At 39.6% G+C, this 18,628-nt stretch overlaps 2 protein-coding genes across 2 annotated transcripts; one reads left to right on the top strand and one right to left on the bottom strand.

Annotated features, from left to right (window-relative positions):
* The first annotated feature begins 212 nt into the window (after positions 1 to 212).
* On the top strand, positions 213 to 14,076 carry LOC142608447 (dihydrolipoyllysine-residue acetyltransferase component 5 of pyruvate dehydrogenase complex, chloroplastic). The gene is made up of 6 exons (XM_075780230.1): positions 213 to 1,403; positions 2,094 to 2,285; positions 2,381 to 2,468; positions 13,147 to 13,217; positions 13,327 to 13,410; positions 13,495 to 14,076. Exons 1-6 carry the CDS (start codon positions 546 to 548, stop codon positions 13,597 to 13,599), a joined length of 1,398 nt encoding a protein of 465 aa, XP_075636345.1. The 5' UTR covers positions 213 to 545; the 3' UTR covers positions 13,600 to 14,076.
* Positions 14,077 to 14,371: 295 nt separating this feature from the next.
* LOC142608430 (uncharacterized) lies at positions 14,372 to 18,246 on the bottom strand. Its single transcript, XM_075780211.1, has 2 exons — positions 15,402 to 18,246; positions 14,372 to 14,915 (listed from the first exon to the last, which is right to left on the bottom strand). The coding sequence occupies exons 1-2, from the start codon at positions 17,998 to 18,000 to the stop codon at positions 14,608 to 14,610; spliced, it is 2,907 nt and encodes a 968-aa protein (XP_075636326.1). The 5' UTR covers positions 18,001 to 18,246; the 3' UTR covers positions 14,372 to 14,607.
* Between the last annotated feature and the right edge of the window lie 382 nt (positions 18,247 to 18,628).

Below are 18,628 nucleotides of genomic sequence, written 5' to 3'. Positions count from 1 at the left end.
TTGCTCTTCTATTTTTTTGATAAAAATTAATAATTTGCGTTGATTATAATTTGAAAATGCTGAACACTCATCACATCGTTAAGTATTTTTGTGATTAAAAAATGTAATAATCTCAAATTATAATGAATTTAAATTATTAATTAAAAAAAAAAAAGTCTCTGAGCATGCTTAGAAGCTGGTATTAATTAATTTTGAGGAGAAATTAAAGGGGAAATGAGTAGCAGTTTATTTTGAGTCGGGGTGTGGGTGTGGGTGTGGGTAGGACCCAGGTAAGCCAAACAAAACCAAACATAACATAACACCGGTTGAGGTGGTTGAGACTTGAGAACTCCGCCCTCTTTCGATGCATTCGAGAAAATCATCCCAAACACTCTCTCAATCCAACATAATAATAATAATAACAACAGATCAACTCTCCTCTCATTCATTCATTCATTAACAGACTCCCATTTCTCTTCGCTCTCCAATACACACACTGAAGAAGTAGTAGAAGAAGAAGAAGAAGAAGAAGAAGAAGAAATAGTTACCAAACTCTGAAACCTCAAATGGCTCATCTTCTCAACACTTCCTTCATTCCTTCTTCTTCTTCTCCGACTCTTCGCCCTCGAAACCCAACAATTCTCATCCAAACCCGCAGACCTCCCACCCGAATTGTCGCCAAGATCCGAGAGATCTTCATGCCTGCGTTGAGCTCCACCATGACCGAGGGAAAGATCGTCTCCTGGATGAAGTCTGAAGGCGACAAGCTCTCCAAAGGCGAGAGCGTCGTCGTTGTCGAGTCCGATAAGGCTGACATGGATGTCGAGACCTTCTACGACGGTTACTTGGCCGCCATTATGGTCGAGGAAGGCGGCGTTGCCCCCGTTGGCTCCGCCATCGCCTTGCTCGCCGAGTCCCAAGCCGAAATCGCCGACGCCAAGTCTAAAGCAGCGTCGTCGTCTGAGGCTGAGACAACCAATTCGGCGGCGGAAAGTGTGGGTCCCACAGTGGTAGCGGCGGTGGCGGTGGCTCCTCCGCAGGTGAAGGAGGCGGCGTCGTTGTCGTTGTCGTTGTCGACGCACCCGGCTTCGGAGGGAGGGAAGAGGGTGGTTGCGTCGCCGTATGCGAAGAAGCTGGCAAAGGAGTTGAAGGTGGAGTTGGGGAGAGTGGTGGGGAGTGGGCCATCCGGGAGAGTTGTGGCGAAAGATGTTGAAGCGGCGGCGGCTGCTGTTTCTGTGGGTCCCACTGCAGCAGAGGCGGCGTCCGTGGCGGCGAAGAGCGTGGGGATTGAGTTGGGGACGGTGGTGCCTTTTACAACAATGCAGGGTGCGGTGAGTAGGAACATGGTCGAGAGTTTGGCAGTGCCCACTTTCAGAGTGGGATACACTTTCACCACTGATGCTCTTGATGCTCTCTACAAGAAGGTATTCGTGCTTAGTTTCCTAGTCTTTCTTCTTTTTTACATTTGCAATTGTGTTTGGTATAGTGTTAGTTAGAGTTCTTTATGTGCAATACATTAGATACACATAGTTGCATCAATCGATGAAGCATAAATGTTGTTATCATTTCCAAGGACAGTTAAAAATCAAATGCAACTATATGATTGAATTTGAATTTAATTCGGGAACCTGATGTAGTACACATAAGGAACTGTACTAGTGTACTTAAGTTTACCCTTTGAAGAAATACTAGTAGTTGGGAATGCTTAGAATGTTAACATCATTTCATTTTGATTTCAGTCATCTGCCGCTTAAGTAATTCCGAGATGAGATAGTGTGAATAGCTTAGTAGTTGGGAAGTTTCAAACCGATGCTCAATTGTTTGTTTTATTGTTATTTAGCCACAACATTTGAAAATTCTCTGTAATTACTTTGTTATAATTTGATCTATATACATTTAGCTGCTCCTTGAGAATGTCTTCATGATTGATAAGAAGGTTATATTATGTACAAGAAATTTAATTTTGGGTGTTTAACATGCTAATGCAATTCTATTTTTATTTATCACATTTGCTTAAGATTGATCTCGATACTTGATGAACAGTGTAATTTATATTTATATTATTATTCATGTCTATCTAATGTTTAATCATTGGCGTAAATTATGTTCATTAGATCAAGTCAAAGGGAGTAACAATGACAGCATTGCTTGCAAAAGCAACAGCGCTTGCTTTGGCTAAACATCCTGTTGTGAATTCTAGTTGTAGAGATGGTAAGAGCTTTACATATAACAGTAGCATCAACATCGCGGTTGCTGTAGCTATGGATGGTGGGTTAATTACACCAGTGCTTCAGGATGCTGATAAGGTTCTTGTTAATCTACTTTTGGTTGTGCTGTTGTTTTTTTCTGGATGTAATTTATTTCTTAATTTTAATGGGGTATACTTTGATGTATGTTTTAGGTTGACATATATTCATTGTCAAGAAAGTGGAAGGAATTAGTTGATAAGGCCCGGGCCAAGCAGCTACAGCCTCAGGAATATAATACAGGTGTGCTTATTATGTGCTTTTGCATACTTATTTATCCATACAAGATGTCTCTATGCGAAGAACTTATTGTTCCATATATCACTTACATTCCACTACATGGCTATGCTATCTTTCAAATTCTGTCAAGTGTTTGATTTTCTCATGGTAAAAGACCTTCACATGTGTAAGGTTTTGGACTGATATATAAGCAACTATTCGAAATATTATACATAGGGGGATTTTGTTGAAGTCTTGGCTAGATTTTTCATAATTTATGGAGAGATTAGAAATAACGGGTGGAGATTTCCAGGGAAATCACACTTTTGAATTGTAAGAGAAGGCTATGTGGGATAAGTTCATGTGGAGAAGGAGAAAAAGCCAGTTGATGGGTGTATATGATATATTGCGGGGGACAATTATTATTTATTTGTATACTTAATGCAATGCAACAATATTATTCAAACCATAAAAAAGATTCACCCAAGTATACACGAGTTATAACAATCAAGTACATAAGATGCTAATGTGTTCTATGAAAGGGACAAAAACAGAACTTGGATAATATTTCAGGAACAAAATTAGAACCTAAAGTAACTTATCAAAAAAAAAAAAGAAAAAAGAACCTAAAGTATATCCTTTTTATCCTTAAATTATAGTCCATGTTCTATTTCTGGCTCTAAAATATGCATTCTCTAAGTTTAAAAAAAAAAAAAAAAAACCTTAACTTGAGTTGACGGAAGGACAAAATGAGGGACATTTCAAATTTTCAGGGACAGAAATAGAACATGAACTATATTTCAGGAATGACTAGAATAGTTTTTCTGCCTTTTGATTTTTACTAACAATCTTAAGAACTTTGAAAGTTTTGATAATTCAACTTGACTGTTATATGTAAAATCTGAGTTTTATGTTTTTCTTGATTTAGACTAGAGAATTAATCTTTTGGACATTTAAATCTCCTATATAAGGGAATCAAACCTTGTGTTTGTGTGCATTATTTGGTTGTGGAAGAACAACTTTGGGTGGAGAGGAGTGGGTGTCTTTCATCATCTAAGAGGCACTGACACCGGCATGAAATACAGATGTGATACAATATTGATATGGTGATATAACAATTCTTGCAAAAGTAGGACATGATATGGGGATATGATACAATGTTGACTTGGTGATATGACAATTCTTGTAAAACTAGGATACAATATGGTTGGGTGATGCGCCATGGAATAATTTGTTATTACTTTGCTAAATCATTTATCAAAGATTTATTTTATGGGACACACATATGAAGTCCAATTGAAGTAAAAGTCGTGTTGTTTTAAAGGTTTAGTTATATGTGTCCTAGGGTTAAAACAATTTTTAATTTGGGGTTTTATTTAACAAGTTATGGTCAATTTTGTATTTAGGGGCAAAATCACCCTTTGAATTAAGGGTAATTTGGTAGTTTAGTTGAGTCTAGTATTTCTTAGGAGGTCCTAAGTATCTTAGGGTTTTTCGTTTTTATTAATTATTACCTTTTTAGGATTTAGTTTACCAGTCAAACTAGGAGTCTTAATAATACTAGTACAAGAAAAAGTCCTTATAGATGTGTGTGTCTATATATATATATATGTATATATCTCTTGAATGATTGGGGATAGAGGAACGGAGAAGCTGGGATGTTAGTTTCATTCGGAGACCAAATGATTTTTTTTTTTTTGATAAGTAACGAAAATTTTATTAATAAAAAATGAAGAACAGCCAACCCGAGTACATTGGGAATGTACTATGGGGGCATAAGTCAATAACCAAGATTACAACGATCAAGTAAAACAGGAAGGGAAGAACAAGAAAAATGACAAAAAACCACACTCCAATCGAGGAGAGTGTGTAGGAATAAAGACTTAATCTCTAGTATAGAGCGTTCACAACCCTCGAAGCATCTCTCATTCCTTTCGCACCAAATACACCATAACAAGCAATGAGGCACAATTCTCCACAACTCTATATTTCTATGTCTTCCAAACTTACCCTGCCAAGACTCAAACAACTCAATAACCTTCTGAGGCATAACCCAATGAATTCCAAATAGGCAAAACACCAACGACCACAACTCACAAGCAATGGGGCAATGAAGAAGAAGATGATCCACCGACTCCCCACAGTTCTTACACATATAGCACCAATCCAGAACTAACACACGTCGTTTGCGAAGATTATTTGTTGTTAAAATCTTACCTAAAGAAGCAGACCATGAAAAGAAAGCTACCCTTGGAGGAACCTTCGATTTCCAAACCAACTTCCAAGGGAAGGGTAAGGTGGTAGGAGGGTAGAAAGAAAGATAGAAACCCCTAACCTCAAAACCTCTACTCCTTGCTGGCTTCCAACACAACCGATCCGGACCCAAACCCCGTACCGTCGAAGAGTAGACCATATCCATAAACCGATCAAAGGATTCTTGTTCCCAATCCTGTGGAGGACGACGAAATTTAGCATCCCAATGAATCCTCCCACCAGACCAACACATAACCTCCGCTACTGAAGAGTCCTTTGTTCTACTAATACAATAGAGCTCCGGAAAAGCCTCTTGGAAAGTACGATCACCACACCATACATGCTTCCAAAACTTCACTCGAGTACCATCACCCACATCATACATAAGAAGTTTAGAAAAACGTGTCTAACCACTCCTAATATGTCTCCACAAACTAACACCATAAGCACTGGTCACCTTTTTCGTGCACCAACCACCCCAATCATTCCCATATTTCACTGCAATAACCCTCCTCCGTAGAGCATCGTTCTCCATACCATACCTCCATAACCATTTTCCTAGCAAGGCAGCATTAAAACTCCTCAATCGTCTAATACCTAACCCTCCAACCTGCAACGGCTTACAAACCTGAGCCCAATTGACCAAGTGTAATTTAGAGTCACCATTAAGACCACTCCACAAAAAATCTCGCTGTAACTTCTCCATACGATTCGCCACCTTCCCAGGAAGAGGCAAAAGGGAAAGGAAGTAAGTAGGTAAGGAGGAAAGAGTACTTTTAATAAGAGTTACCTTACCCCCCTTAGATAGATACAACCTCTTCCACCCTGCTAATCTCCTTTCCATCTTCTCCAAAATAGGATTCCAAATTGCCAACTCTTTAAATTTAGCTCCTAACGGTAGCCCCAAATATCTCAAAGGAAGAGAGGATAGCCTACAACCCAGCATCCCCACCAACACATCCATATTGTAGACCTCCCCTATAGGAACCAACTCAGATTTCCCCAAATTAATCCTTAAGCCTGAAACCTCCTCAAATCTAGCTAGGATCGCTCTCAAACAAGCTATATGCGAAGAATCAGCATCACAAAAAATAAGAGTGTCATCAGCAAACAAAAGATGAGACACCATCACCGAGTTGCCCGCTGCATTACCTACAGAGAAGCCTGAGAACTGACCAGAAGTAACAGCCACATCCAACAAACGACTCAACCCCTCCATAACAATGTCAAATAGCAACGGAGACAAGGGGTCCCCTTGCCGAATCCCCCTAGAGCTACCAAAAAAATCAGAAGGACTACCATTGATCAGAATGGAGAATTTAACAGTAGATATGCAACACATTATCCACTTTCTCCATTTCTCTGAAAACCCACAACGCTGAAGCATATACATTAGAAAACCCCAGCTCACATGGTCATAAGCCTTCTCCACATCCAACTTACACAAAACTCCCGGAACACCTGACTTCAATCTACTATCAATACATTCTGAAGCAATCAAAAAAGAGTCCAATATCTGTCTACCTTTCACAAATGCATTCTGAGAATTCGAAATAAGCCCATGTGCCACCCTTCTGAGACGATTAGCCAATACTTTAGAAATGATCTTATAGATCCCACCAACTAAACTAATAGGCCGAAAATCCTTGATCTCCACAGCATCCACCTTTTTGGGAATAAGAGCAAGAAAAGAAGCATTAAGGCTCTTCTCAAACACAGCCTGAGTATGAAAATTTTGGAACACTGCCATAATTTCAGCCTTCAACAAACACCAGCAAGACTGAAAAAACGCCATAGAAAAGCCATCCGGGCCAGGAGCCTTATCACCCTTAAAATCACTAATCACCCCAAACACCTCTTCCTCGTCAAAAGGCCTATCTAGCCACAATGCATCATCCTCTGAGATACAAGAGAACTCCACATCATCTAGTAAAGGTCTATGAGCCACAGTTTCAGTATATAGCTGCCTATAAAAATGAGAGATACAACCAGCTATAGCCTCCGGATCTGAAGACAATTCACCATCTACCATAAGCCTATCAATGGAATTAACTCTTCTGTGAGAGTTAGCTATACGATGAAAAAATTTGGTATTCCTGTCACCTTCTCTAATACAAAGGACTCTAGACTTCTGCCTCCAACAGATTTTCTCCATCAAAGTAACTTTTTCTAATTCACCTCGAATTCTCTCCAACTCCAGCCTTTCCTCCACAACTAAAGTTCGACTATCCTCAATCATCTCTAAATCACGAAGCTCTTGCCACAATTTTCTCACCCGATCTTCAACATTTCCAAAAACCTCCACATTCCATTTCTTCAAATCATTTTTCAAAAGCTTCAATTTATAGGCCAACACAAAACTTGGAGCTCCTTGGACATTATAAGATGCCCACCAGGATCGCACCCTCTCCACGAAATCCTCATCTTTCAGCCACATATTCTCAAATCTAAATGGCCTCCTACCGCTCTGAAAGGAACCACCCTCAAGAACAATCGGGAAGTGATCAGATAACAGCCTAGGCAAGCGTTGCTGAGAAACAGACAGAAACTTATCATCCCAATCTGCAGAAAACAAAAACCTGTCCAGCCTAGCCTTCGAAGCAACTTCACGAGTATTAGACCAAGTGAAAGATCCCCCTTGAAGCGGAATATCAATGAGACCTTGCTCAGAAATAAAATTGGAGAACTCCCGCATGACATTAGTAAAAGAGGTTGAACCAGAACGCTCGGAAGGAAACCTAACCACGTTAAAATCACCACCCACACACCATGGAACATTCCACCAACTATTCAAACCAAATAATTCTTCCCATAAGAACCTTCTATCTCTCACAGAATTAGGACCATAGACACTAGTAAACGCTCAAACAAACTGATCTGACACACTAGTAAATCTACAAGAAACTGAAAATCGCCCCACAGCTTCCTCCTATTTATTCACAACCCGTGTATCCCACATCAGTAACACCCCTCCAGAAGCTCCGCAAGAGCCTAGATAAGACCAATCGACATGTTGGCCCCTCCACAAACTGTGAATCACATTTCTAGTTATCAACTCCATTTTAGTTTCTTGAATACAAATAACATCTGGCTTCCATCTCCTTACCAAATTACGAACCCGAAGCCTTTTATCCCTATCATTCAGCCCTCTAACATTCCAAGAAATAATCTTCAAATTCATTGATGAACCACCACAGCCCTCTCCTTACTTATATTCCTTGGTTTTGTTGAACCAACCTCGATAGTCAGAGATGTCAATAAATTTTTCAACTCCCGCTGACCTTTCTGCCCCGACTTACCGTGCTTCATTTGATCATCTACTGCCTTAAGCTTTTTATCCTTTTTCTTGGCCTCTATAGCCAGCAGCAATCCCGTAATCTGCTCCTCAAAACCTTCCAAAGAGGTGCCCATTGATTTTCTAAAAGCCTTAATCCGATTTGTTACCCATATTGATAAAGTATTACTATCACCCGACTCCATACACCCAACCCCCCGCTCAGAACTACACTCCAACTCCAAAGGAACTTCTGTGGCCAAAGGTACCACCTCTAACGGCTTGCCACTACACTCCCAAGACATCAACCTCTCATCAAAATCCCCCATCTCCTCCTCTGCCTCCTTAACAATAGACCAAGACTCAACTAACCCACCACAGTCCTCTGCCCAACTAATTATCTGACCGTCAATGATAACAGTGTCATTACCTGTTACAGTCTCTACATCAGTGACTGAGCAATCCGACACACTTTCTGGAGATCGATATAAAGCTAATGGAATCACTACTTGTCGACCATCTCGCAATTGTAGCATCCATTCTTTGGAATTACCCCATGATTTATCCAAGTCACTGACCAATTCCCTAATAGTGGGAGGATGATTAAATACCATCTTACCATCAGAGGCCTCTTGCTCCGTCGCCCTTACCTCCGGACCCACCAACTCATCATCATCCTCCTTCGTCTTCGTCGGAGATGACGACATCTCCACCAACTGTTCAATCAACTCCCCTGAAGACAGCCCCTTCATCACTGCTGGCTCAACCGAAGTACATATTGGAGCTACTGTTGACGAACCCAACTCGCAAACATCCTGCACCACTTCCGACGTCAATATCGGCACTGTAGGAGGCTGGGTAAGGCAGCTCGAGCTCACCGGAACACAAGACCCACTCCCGCCAGCTACTGCCAGCGCCGATATGGGAGAAATCGAGCCAAGGGTGGCCAGCGGAGCCTTCGTCGTCCTCCTTGGTGGTAGAGAACCAAGCACCAAGCTCGCTGAGACAGTCGCACCTGCGCTCAGGCCCGAAATGCTTGACTCTAATTTACCATCCTCAGCAAATGGGCCTGTAAGACCTGGGCTTGGTATAATTTCTGACTGTCTGGAGCAAGCCCCTGCCTCAAAAACAAAAGGGCTAGTCAACAGTGGGCCTGGGCAACACTTAACTGCCTGGGCTTCCAAAGGCCCATTGTCCATTCCCTTATTCACAACCTGGGCAGAAATTTCCTCACGTGCCACCCACTTAACAGCTTTCTTATCTCCCCTATAACGTTGCCAAGACACCCGCCTCTTACCAAATTCATTTACTTCCACAGTCAAACCTTTCCTTAACCAGCCAGCCCTCCTAAATTGACGCTCCCTGCCAGAATCAGCAGCTTTCAAATTCAAATTAGTGAATCTGAATTTATTCTGTTCCGGGATTTTCTCCTTAAGCCTAGCATCTCCATTAATACTACGGTGGCTCCCCTCCACACCACCCACGGCAATCGGTAAAGCATTATTAGCCGGAGCTTCAAGAGCCACCACCTGAATCCCCACTTCGTCTCTCGGAGGCTGCGTTGTGTTCTCCACAACTTGAAACTTCTTTGTCTCTCTAATGAAGGGCTGGTGCAAAGGCTTCCTTACTTGCACAGGCGCTTTTACTGTTTCAGCAAAGGACCGGGAAGGATGAATCACTGAATCCAACTTAGCCTTATACGGTATGGCTTTTGAACCCAACGCATAATGAGAAGGTTCCAACATTCTCCGCAATTCTATTCCAAAAGCCCTCCAACCTTGTTGTGCCTTGCCCGCCGGAATGATGATCGATCTTCTCATCCCGCCAACTTTTAACTCTGTTACTAAAATAAATAGCCCAAACGGGTTAGAACCCTGTTGCACTGTGTAGGCAGAGTCTCCATCCCTGAGCGTGAGGAAATGTTTGGGGTTGACCCCAATCACCATTTGTTCCAAGCTCTGCATTAACCAGCTTGCTGCATTCCTACCCATAAACACTGAGTGCATGAAATACTTCCCTCGTTCAAAAATCTTAAGGGAGAAAAAGTTCCCCCCTTCCTCAACCACCAATTGAAACAACTTCGATTCAATAAAAAAACTGCGAGATCCACCCATATCGAACCAAAACAGAAAAAAAAACAGAGAACCAGAAAAAGAATTTCTGACTAATTTGAGGTAGCCGGGCCTCTTGCCATCCTACTTCAGTTCATGTTTATACTTATATTAGGTTCTTAGTTTTCCAGTCAAACTATAGAACCAGTCAGTATGAGAGAGAGAATTATATTAAGCAATTTAAATCTCTTCTATTTTTTATAAGTAACTAATTTTACATATTTTATCAGTAAAACAAGTCAAGGATGGAGACCGTATGAGATGGAAGTTGACGAAGAATGGAGATTTTGACATCTACTCGTTTTACAATAAGTTACGAGGTCCCTTGCCCATTATTTTTTCTTGGAAAGGTATTTAGAGGGTTAAGGCTCCTTGGCGTGTTTCTTTCTTTGTTTGGACCGTAGTTTGGGATTAGATTCTTATTGGCGACAATTTGTAGGGTAGAGGGTTTGATTTTGTTGACTGGTGCATTATGTGTTAGTGTAATGAGAAGACGGTGGATCATCTACTACTCCATTATGGAAAGGCTTATCGGTTGTGGAGTTTGGTTTTTAGATCTTTTGGGATTTCATGGGTCTTGCCAAGATCAGTTGCAGATACTCTTTTTGGTTGGTGGAATTGGTTTGGAAAGCACTCGCCTAGCATTTGGAATTTAGTTCTGTTGTACTTAATGTAGTGTATTTGGAGGGATCAAAATTGGCAGATGTTTGAGGACATGGAAAGTTTCGACAACCAGCTGCTTGCTTCTTTTAGTGGCTCCCATTTTGATTGGTCTAGGGCTTGGGGACTCACCTCTAGTGATTCTCTCCCTATGTTCCTTAGTTCTCTCCCTTGTAATCAGTATTTTCTTTGTTTTTTATTTTTATTTTTTTTCTCTTTCTGTAATCTTTGATTTGCCTTATGCCTTTTTGCATGAGGTAGCTTTTTGAATATGCATCTTTATTACTTATCAAAAAAATATACACACACACAGATGAAGTTGATTAATAAAGATATGTAGCGTATGAGTGTTGAGGCATGTTGGCCTTAATTGTTCTTTTTCCTATTTTTTTTTCTTCTATCTTTCTTCTTTTTCTTATTGTATTTATGGGCACTGTTCATACAACCCATCCAGCATTATAAATTTCTCTTTCTTCCTTCTTCCTTAAAATCCAAATTTAAGCCTATCCTCTACCTATCAAAACCATAAAAACCTAGCACGTGCTTTCCCTATCAAATAGCCATAAAAGGCACATCAAACTCTAGCCAATTTTTGTGCCTTAATCCTTACGTGTACAACTCTAAACCCTAGATGCACAAATCCTTCTAAATCTTAACCTACCAAAAGTACACGTAGATAAATTCCCCCAATTTTTCATGCGCCATTGGGAAACATTTAAATTTATTAATCAATAAAGGTGTATTATACTATTTTAAAATTTTGATTTAGAAGTTAAATAACAATTATTAATATCCAAGTAACAATAGATAGAAAAAAAACATATTTAGGATATAAAGTTACTATCGTCTGCATTTAAGCTTTCTTAGATATCCTCAAAATATGTTAAATATAAATGTCCCCAAAAGAACCATATAACATTAATCAGTTTGCTACTATGTCCTTCCAATGTTCAAAATAAAGAAGTTAGATCCCTTTTTCTAAAATTTGATCCCAACAAATTTTAAAATTGCATTTTAAACTCCTCCTTTTATGAAGAAAACTTTATTTTGACCGTGTCTCAGCCATATCATATAGGATATTTGTCCTGCTTTGTTCTACTATATCGGTGTTCCATGCATGTTGGATTCGGATACTTCAGCACTACTGAAGTATCTATGGTTCCTGTTTCATTGTGTATGGTCTGGGTTTAGGCATAGGTCCACATGAATTTGGCCCAAAAAACACTCAACATAAAGAAATAGCCAATGAGTATCGAGTTCTGGCTGGACTCTGGAAGTCTCAGACTTCCTGGGTGATCCTGTGTATTCTGCTGGTTGGAATGATAAGTTGGTGGTTCATTCACTATCTGTTGTGTTATGGTTCTTCACATTGTTCAAGTAGTGCTCAAACAAATTACTATAGTTAGTTCCCATGACTACCAGCTAACTAATTACTATTGGTGCTATATGCAATGGAATTTGCAAATGACTTGTAATGCTGCCTCAAGTACCAGAACTGAGATTAGGTTTTCAGGGATGGGTTAGCATGTCTTTGTAGCCACCTCAACTCTAACTCAATTTCAGGCCTTCAAACTTAGCCTGGGCTGAGTCTAAAGTCAGTAAATGGCCAAGCATATCTTCAAGACTGAGAGGCAGCAAGCCTTGGGTCTCCCCAGCCTGATTTCTGCCTGTTTCTAATGTTTCTTTCGGTTTATAGAATCAGTAGCAGCAGACTGCATGGTGGAGCAACATTATGGAGAAATATTCCCCCTTCCTTCTTTTGTTTTGTTTTGGTTTTTTGGGTCGGTTTGCTGCCCAGGGGGGTAGATGGTATTGCATGTAAGTGGGAAGTTTTACTGTCCTTTTAGTTGTTTTTTCATCTCAGTCAGTCTTCCACATTGCACTTAGACAAGGCCCAATTTTGATGGATTTCTAGACCACCAACTCCTCTGCTTCTGCATGATTCAGGCTCCCTAATTCACCATCTTCTTCACCAATTAATTTTCAAAATCCTCAACTAGATGGATTGTAGGAATCTTAGTTTGTTACACGTTCATATGGATTTTTGACACCCCACAACCTGAGTTATGGTACCAGTTTTTGCCACTATAATGGATGCTTGACAATGAGGCAATTTTGTAAGATTGCAGCTTGTAATTATTACTTTGATGTTTCAATCAAACTTTAATATATGATATTCTGAAACTTGTGACACTGATTGGTGACACCATTTATCTTGAATTGCTTACTTGAGATGTATTTTCTTAAATATATGTTTTTTTGAGTTTTTGATACTTGAGGTTATGTTATCCCGTAATTTAGTTTGGCTAAGTATCATTGATTGCTCGCGTTCATTTAAACAAACTAAGCCGATACTTGCTATTTTTTGATGCTTTGCCATTGTGCTCATTTTCTGATTCTGTAGGTACTTTTACTCTTTCTAACCTTGGGATGTTTGGTGTTGATCGGTTTGATGCCATTCTACCTCCTGGAACTGTAAGTCTATATTTATTAATTTCTTAAACTCATATATAAACATTTTCCCCTCTGAGATTGTCTTTCTAAATTTGTTAGTTGATATTATGGCTGGATTTAATTGATGCAGGGAGCAATAATGGCTGTTGGAGCATCTCAGCCAACAGTTGTTGCTACCAAGGATGGTAGGATTGGCATGAAGAACCAAATGCAGGTAACGAATGGAAAACTAAATATTTTAATGACAAGTTAGAGTTAATTTGTGAATTCTTACACTGGGAACATGCAATATGTACAGGTAAATGTTACAGCAGATCATCGTGTAATCTACGGTGCTGATCTGGCTTCATTCTTGCAAACTTTGGCAAACATTATAGAGGACCCCAAGGATCTTACCTTCTAGTTTCACATTTATTGTCAACTGGCCTTCCAAGCATCTAATTATTATCCTCCTAGTATACACCAAAGGCTTGTGGTTGTGTAGGCTCATGGAGAGAAATTTAGAAGCCAATCACTCTGTTCAAAAACTGGGGCAGAATTTTGAAGAGCAAGGTTTATTTGAGTTCTAGGTTCTTCAATTAATTTATCTGGTTTTTCAAACATTTCAGTTTTGTCTTTCATGTTGTCATAAATGCTGGTTGTTTATTGTTGTCCTATTTAGTAAATTGAACTCTTCGCTTATCAAAAAAAGTAAATTGCGCTCTTCATTGTTATGTTGTGATCAGATATTCTTCATTAGTCTGCTGAAGCCTGTATCTCTTTAGAGATTTAAGCTGTACTTCAAGTTGAATAAATAGATTGAGCAGAAATCATCCATAAGAGAGAGGACCTTTTTTTTTTATAGCAGAGAGGATGGTGATCTGTTCATTCAGTTTTGCTTCGTTTTGTAGTGTTATATTTCAACAACTGTTCCAGGCTAGAACTGTGTTGTTAATGTAAATATCTAGATTTCAGTGTGACATATGATGGATTATTATGTACTAAAGAAAAGGTAAACTCTGTTGTGAAATTGCCCAATGTCAAACCTGATCAATAGAGTAGCTGTGCATTTTCGACAGATAAAGTTCATTCTAGTGTAAAGTCTTGCAGGTCTACAGTCCATCAAAGTGTATATTTGGTGCTTCTGGTCTCTTTGCTGCAGGGTTGAAAGATGAACAGAAGTAAAACTATTGATCAATCTCAAAGCCATACTTGCTATATATCTATTATACATGATAAGGGAGCATAGTGCCCAGGCAAAATGAGTTTAAAAAAAAAAAAACTATAAATTTCCTACTTCTACATGCAGGTTGACTTCAAAATGTTTCCATATGTTGTATGGAAAGAGAAGCTTTTTCTTTTTACAATATTATAGTGGAAACTGTGTATAGAACTTCATTTTCAGAGATGATTTATCTCATGAGGCTATGCTTTATCTTGCATTGAGGAGCATTCGTAGCACACTCTTCATCTTGGGCCTTGCATCTGGTGATACATTCACACAACCAAGAGCAACCTTCAGGACTGCAAGCATCTGACTTTTAATGGCAAGTGATGTTCTACTGACGTTAGAGTCAAGGATGTGATCCCATTTATCTTGCTTGACTGAGTTATTTAAAACCCATTTGGCCAACTCGGTTCCCTCACTAACAGCCGGCTTTCCTGTCAGCAATTCCAGAAGAACGACCCCAAAGCTATAAACATTCCCAGCCATTGTTACCCTCATTGTGTAAGCATACTCTGCCAGCCACCAAACAAATAACTTGTGAGGATTAGACACTAAAAAGTTGACTTCACTATCCAAATTCAGAAACGAATTTAAATGGGGAAAGGCATGCATGTTGGAGGAGAAGAATATGCTGCCATTGACAAAACAAATTAATATAGGATAAGACTTAGATACATTTCCTTAGATGTTGTGTCTTAGGTTCTCTAATCAAATTCAAACACATAATTGTATTGAACATACGATACAGACAAGGTTATCTTCCCAAAGAACATTAAATTCAATGCATCTATGTGTTTGAATTTAATTGTAACGAAACATTACATATCTTTGCGTTTGAATTTAATTGTAAGGAAACAGTACATAAATTTTGCACGTGTTAATATATGATATAATTGAGGACCTAAAAAAAGATTGAAATGTGCAAAATCAGGTGTATGTATTGCTATTTTATGATTTAGAAATATACACTTCTAAGAAGATGTCAAAGAGTTCCTGACCTGGGGGAATATAGCCGACAGAGCCAGCAACCATAGAAAGGCTTCCAGTGCTCTTTGAGGGATCAATCACCTTACAGAGCTCGATGTCTCCCACCTGAGGTTCCTTGAGGGTCTTCAACATGATGTTTCTACTTGATAGGTCAAGAAGTAGTATTGGACAGGAGTTGTATGCATGCAGAAAAGCAAGACCCTGAGCAGCTCCAACTGCAATGCTGTATCTGCTGGCCCAGTCTAAAGCCTTTCCCAAGCTACCATGAAGAACATCAAAAAGGGTGCCCTTGGGTGCATATTCATAGAACAGATAAGCATTGTCGACTGTCAAAACATAGGCTAGAGGAGTCATGACATTTGAATTGCTCAGTTTCCCCAAGACCTCCAGCTCATGCCCAAATTTATCGTGGCTGCCCAACTGGAATATCTTGTCACTCCAGTTAATCCTCTTGACAAAGTAGTTTGATCCGGATGGCATGACAGCTTTGTAGTAGGTCGAAAACCTAGTCTTCAGTGTGATGTTTGATGGGTTAGCAACTGCTTCCATTGCTTTGGTGAAGTCAATATTCGATCTGTGGATTCCATTTGCAGTTAATATATTGCCTTGGAGGACCTGAGGGAGTGGAAGATCTTGTGGTGATTGTAATTGTTCATCATTAACCCTGTAATAGCGCCTTGAAATTGATATGGCAAGCCATGTTCCTACCAAAACAGCAAAAAGAGCCACTGCAAACCCAATTAATAATGCTGTAGCAACTGATTTTCCCTTTTTGGCTGGTTGTGTGTTTGATGTTGTGTCATTCTTCACAATAATAAGATCCTGATTTCCATTTACATTGAGCGTTACATATGAACTAAATTTTGGACAAATTCCCGTGAGCATATTGTTAGCAAGTATCAACTGTGTCAAGGATGTCATTGTGGTTAGAGATGTTGGTATCTCTCCTGATAAGTTATTGTCTGAGAGATCCAAAACTTCTAATCCAGTAAGTTGTGAAAGAGTCGTTGGAATACTTCCTTCAAGGTGGTTGCTGCTGAGATTTAAAGCTATCTGCAACTTTGCTGGCATCTTTGGAATGTTACCACTGAGTTGGTTTCCTCCAAGCTGGAGTTCTATCAGAGAATTCATGCTGCTAATATCGTTGGGTATTGAACCAGTGAATCGGTTGCCTTGTAAGTTCAAATTGGTAAGGCTTCCCAATTTTGAAATTGTAGAAGGTATTGAACCATCCAGCAAATTCCAGCTGACATTCAATGTTGATAATTTCTGTAGGTTTGTAATTTCAGTTGGGATTTCTCCAATCAGCTGGTTGGATTGAAGCTTCATGACTTGAAGTGAGATAAGATTACCCAACTGTACTGGCAATGTTCCATTCAGTTTATTCCCTGCCAAACTCAACAGTGCCAAATTCGAGCAAAAACCCAAATCCGGAGGTACTGACCCAGTCAAGCTATTGTTTTCCAGCTCCAAGTACATCAAATTCCGAAGTGTTTTAAATGTTGCAGATGGGATGCTCCCATTAAGTTGATTGCTTCCCAATCTCAACCTGTTCATGTTTTGAGATATGCCTGAAGGTATAGGTCCGGTTAACGAATTATAAGACAAATCTATAGTCTGCAATTTTGCTGGTGACAACAAGTCTGAAGGTATCGACCCACTTAATTTATTAAAACTAAGGTCTAAGATCCTGAGGTTTGTTGTAATACTACTAGGAATTGTACCTTCAAACTGGTTTTGATTGGCTGCAAAACGTGAAAGGGTTGTGATAGATGAAAGGCCCTTTGGAATTTTTCCAATAAAGTTATTGGAAGACAGAATCAAAATTTCCAATTTAGAGAGATTTTCAATACTATCAGGAAAAGTACCAGAAAGCCTATTCTGACTTAGGTCAATCAAAGTCAACTTCGAACAATTCATGATTCGATCTGGGATCGTACCATTGAATTCATTCACAGAGAGCTGAAGCTGTTCCAAAACCAAGGAAAGGTTCTTAGGAATAGGGCCAGTGAAATGGTTGAAACTAAGATTTAAAATTTTGAGGGCACCCAATCCATCTAACTGTGAGCCAATGTTTTCAGCGAACTTATTGAAAGACAAGTCCAAGGACTCCAACCCAACAAAACCCTGAAAAGTAGGCAGAGGACTAGCCAAACCATTTCTACTAAAATTCAAGAGTTTGAGCCCAGCAATCTTACCACAAGCTGTGATGTATCCTTCTGGGATTGAGGTCAGTTGGTTCTTGGAGAGGTCAAGACTCTCCAAAGAATCTATCTGGCAAAGATGAGACAGAACTTCTGAAGAATTGAGAGAAAACCCAGATAGTGATATTTGGGTTATATTGGAATTCCCTGGGCTACACGTAACTCCTTTCCACGAACATGGGGCTTTGGTAGTATCCCATAAGTGAGCGTTGTTGATGAGCTTAGAAACATCGGACATGATGGTGGTTTGCTTTAAGGATAGTTGACAGAAAACCATAGGACAGAATAATAAGAAGAAAAGGAACAAAAGGGTGCTTTTCTCATATCTGTTCATTTTAGCTATGAGCTGGGAATTGTTGGTTCTGAACTTTTTTTTGGGTTTTTGGTCTACTAGATGTGTATGCATGTATTGGAGTAATATATAGTACTTAGTAATTAGTTTCAGGTGAAAGGAAAGTGAAAATATACTACTGTACTTGAGAGTGTGAGAGGGGTTCTTGATTCTTGGACTTTGTGTTCGGTTGGGGGCAAGGAAATTTGTGGGAAATGGAACATGAAGAAGATGAAGAAGACGTTGGCGTGCCTTTGGGGTTGGCAGTTGACTGGACTGCAGGAGAAGACCGGGACTAACATAGTGTAAACTGCTAAGTTATTTACTAATTTTGTTTTATAACCTGCAGATTGTGATCGCTTTCGTATGAAACCATCACTTTTTCTCTTTTTTATGGTGAGCCACGTTAGATTATTGTGAAAATAAGGATGGAATAGACTGTTGTCCTTAAAGACTTTTTCAAACTACTCAAAGTGGTGGGGTTCTCATTTATGTTTGTCTCAATCTTTTAGTCTTGGACTTTGACTCTCAACACAGTCTGATTGGAGGGAGTTACAATGGTTTCTCTTTCTCTTTGGAATTGTTGTTTACTTCAGCACCCCATGGGGCACAAGGTGTGTAAAAACTAAAAAGCCTGTGGCATGGAGCCCATTCCATGCTTGACTGGAACAAAAAGCTTATTCAAATACGCGTACATCGAAAT

This window comes from Castanea sativa, chromosome 1, assembly GCF_040712315.1.
Source record: "Castanea sativa cultivar Marrone di Chiusa Pesio chromosome 1, ASM4071231v1".
In the NCBI taxonomy this organism is placed as follows: Eukaryota; Viridiplantae; Streptophyta; class Magnoliopsida; order Fagales; family Fagaceae; genus Castanea; species Castanea sativa.
This window is presented reverse-complemented; position numbering and strand designations above follow the sequence as displayed.

What these genes read in the sequence shown, in the direction of transcription:
- LOC142608447 (XM_075780230.1), top strand. Translation starts at nt 546, where the DNA reads ATGGCTCATCTTCTCAACACTTCCTTCATTCCTTCTTCTTCTTCTCCG. An exon ending in TTGATGCTCTCTACAAGAAG is followed by an intron (nt 1,404 to 2,093) that starts GTATTCGTGCTT and finishes TATGTTCATTAG; the next exon opens with ATCAAGTCAAAGGGAGTAAC. An exon ending in TGCTTCAGGATGCTGATAAG is followed by an intron (nt 2,286 to 2,380) that starts GTTCTTGTTAAT and finishes TGTATGTTTTAG; the next exon opens with GTTGACATATATTCATTGTC.
- LOC142608430 (XM_075780211.1), bottom strand. Translation starts at nt 18,000, where the DNA reads ATGCATACACATCTAGTAGACCAAAAACCCAAAAAAAAGTTCAGAACC. An exon ending in TGTCGGCTATATTCCCCCAG is followed by an intron (nt 14,916 to 15,401) that starts GTCAGGAACTCT and finishes GGTGGCTGGCAG; the next exon opens with AGTATGCTTACACAATGAGG.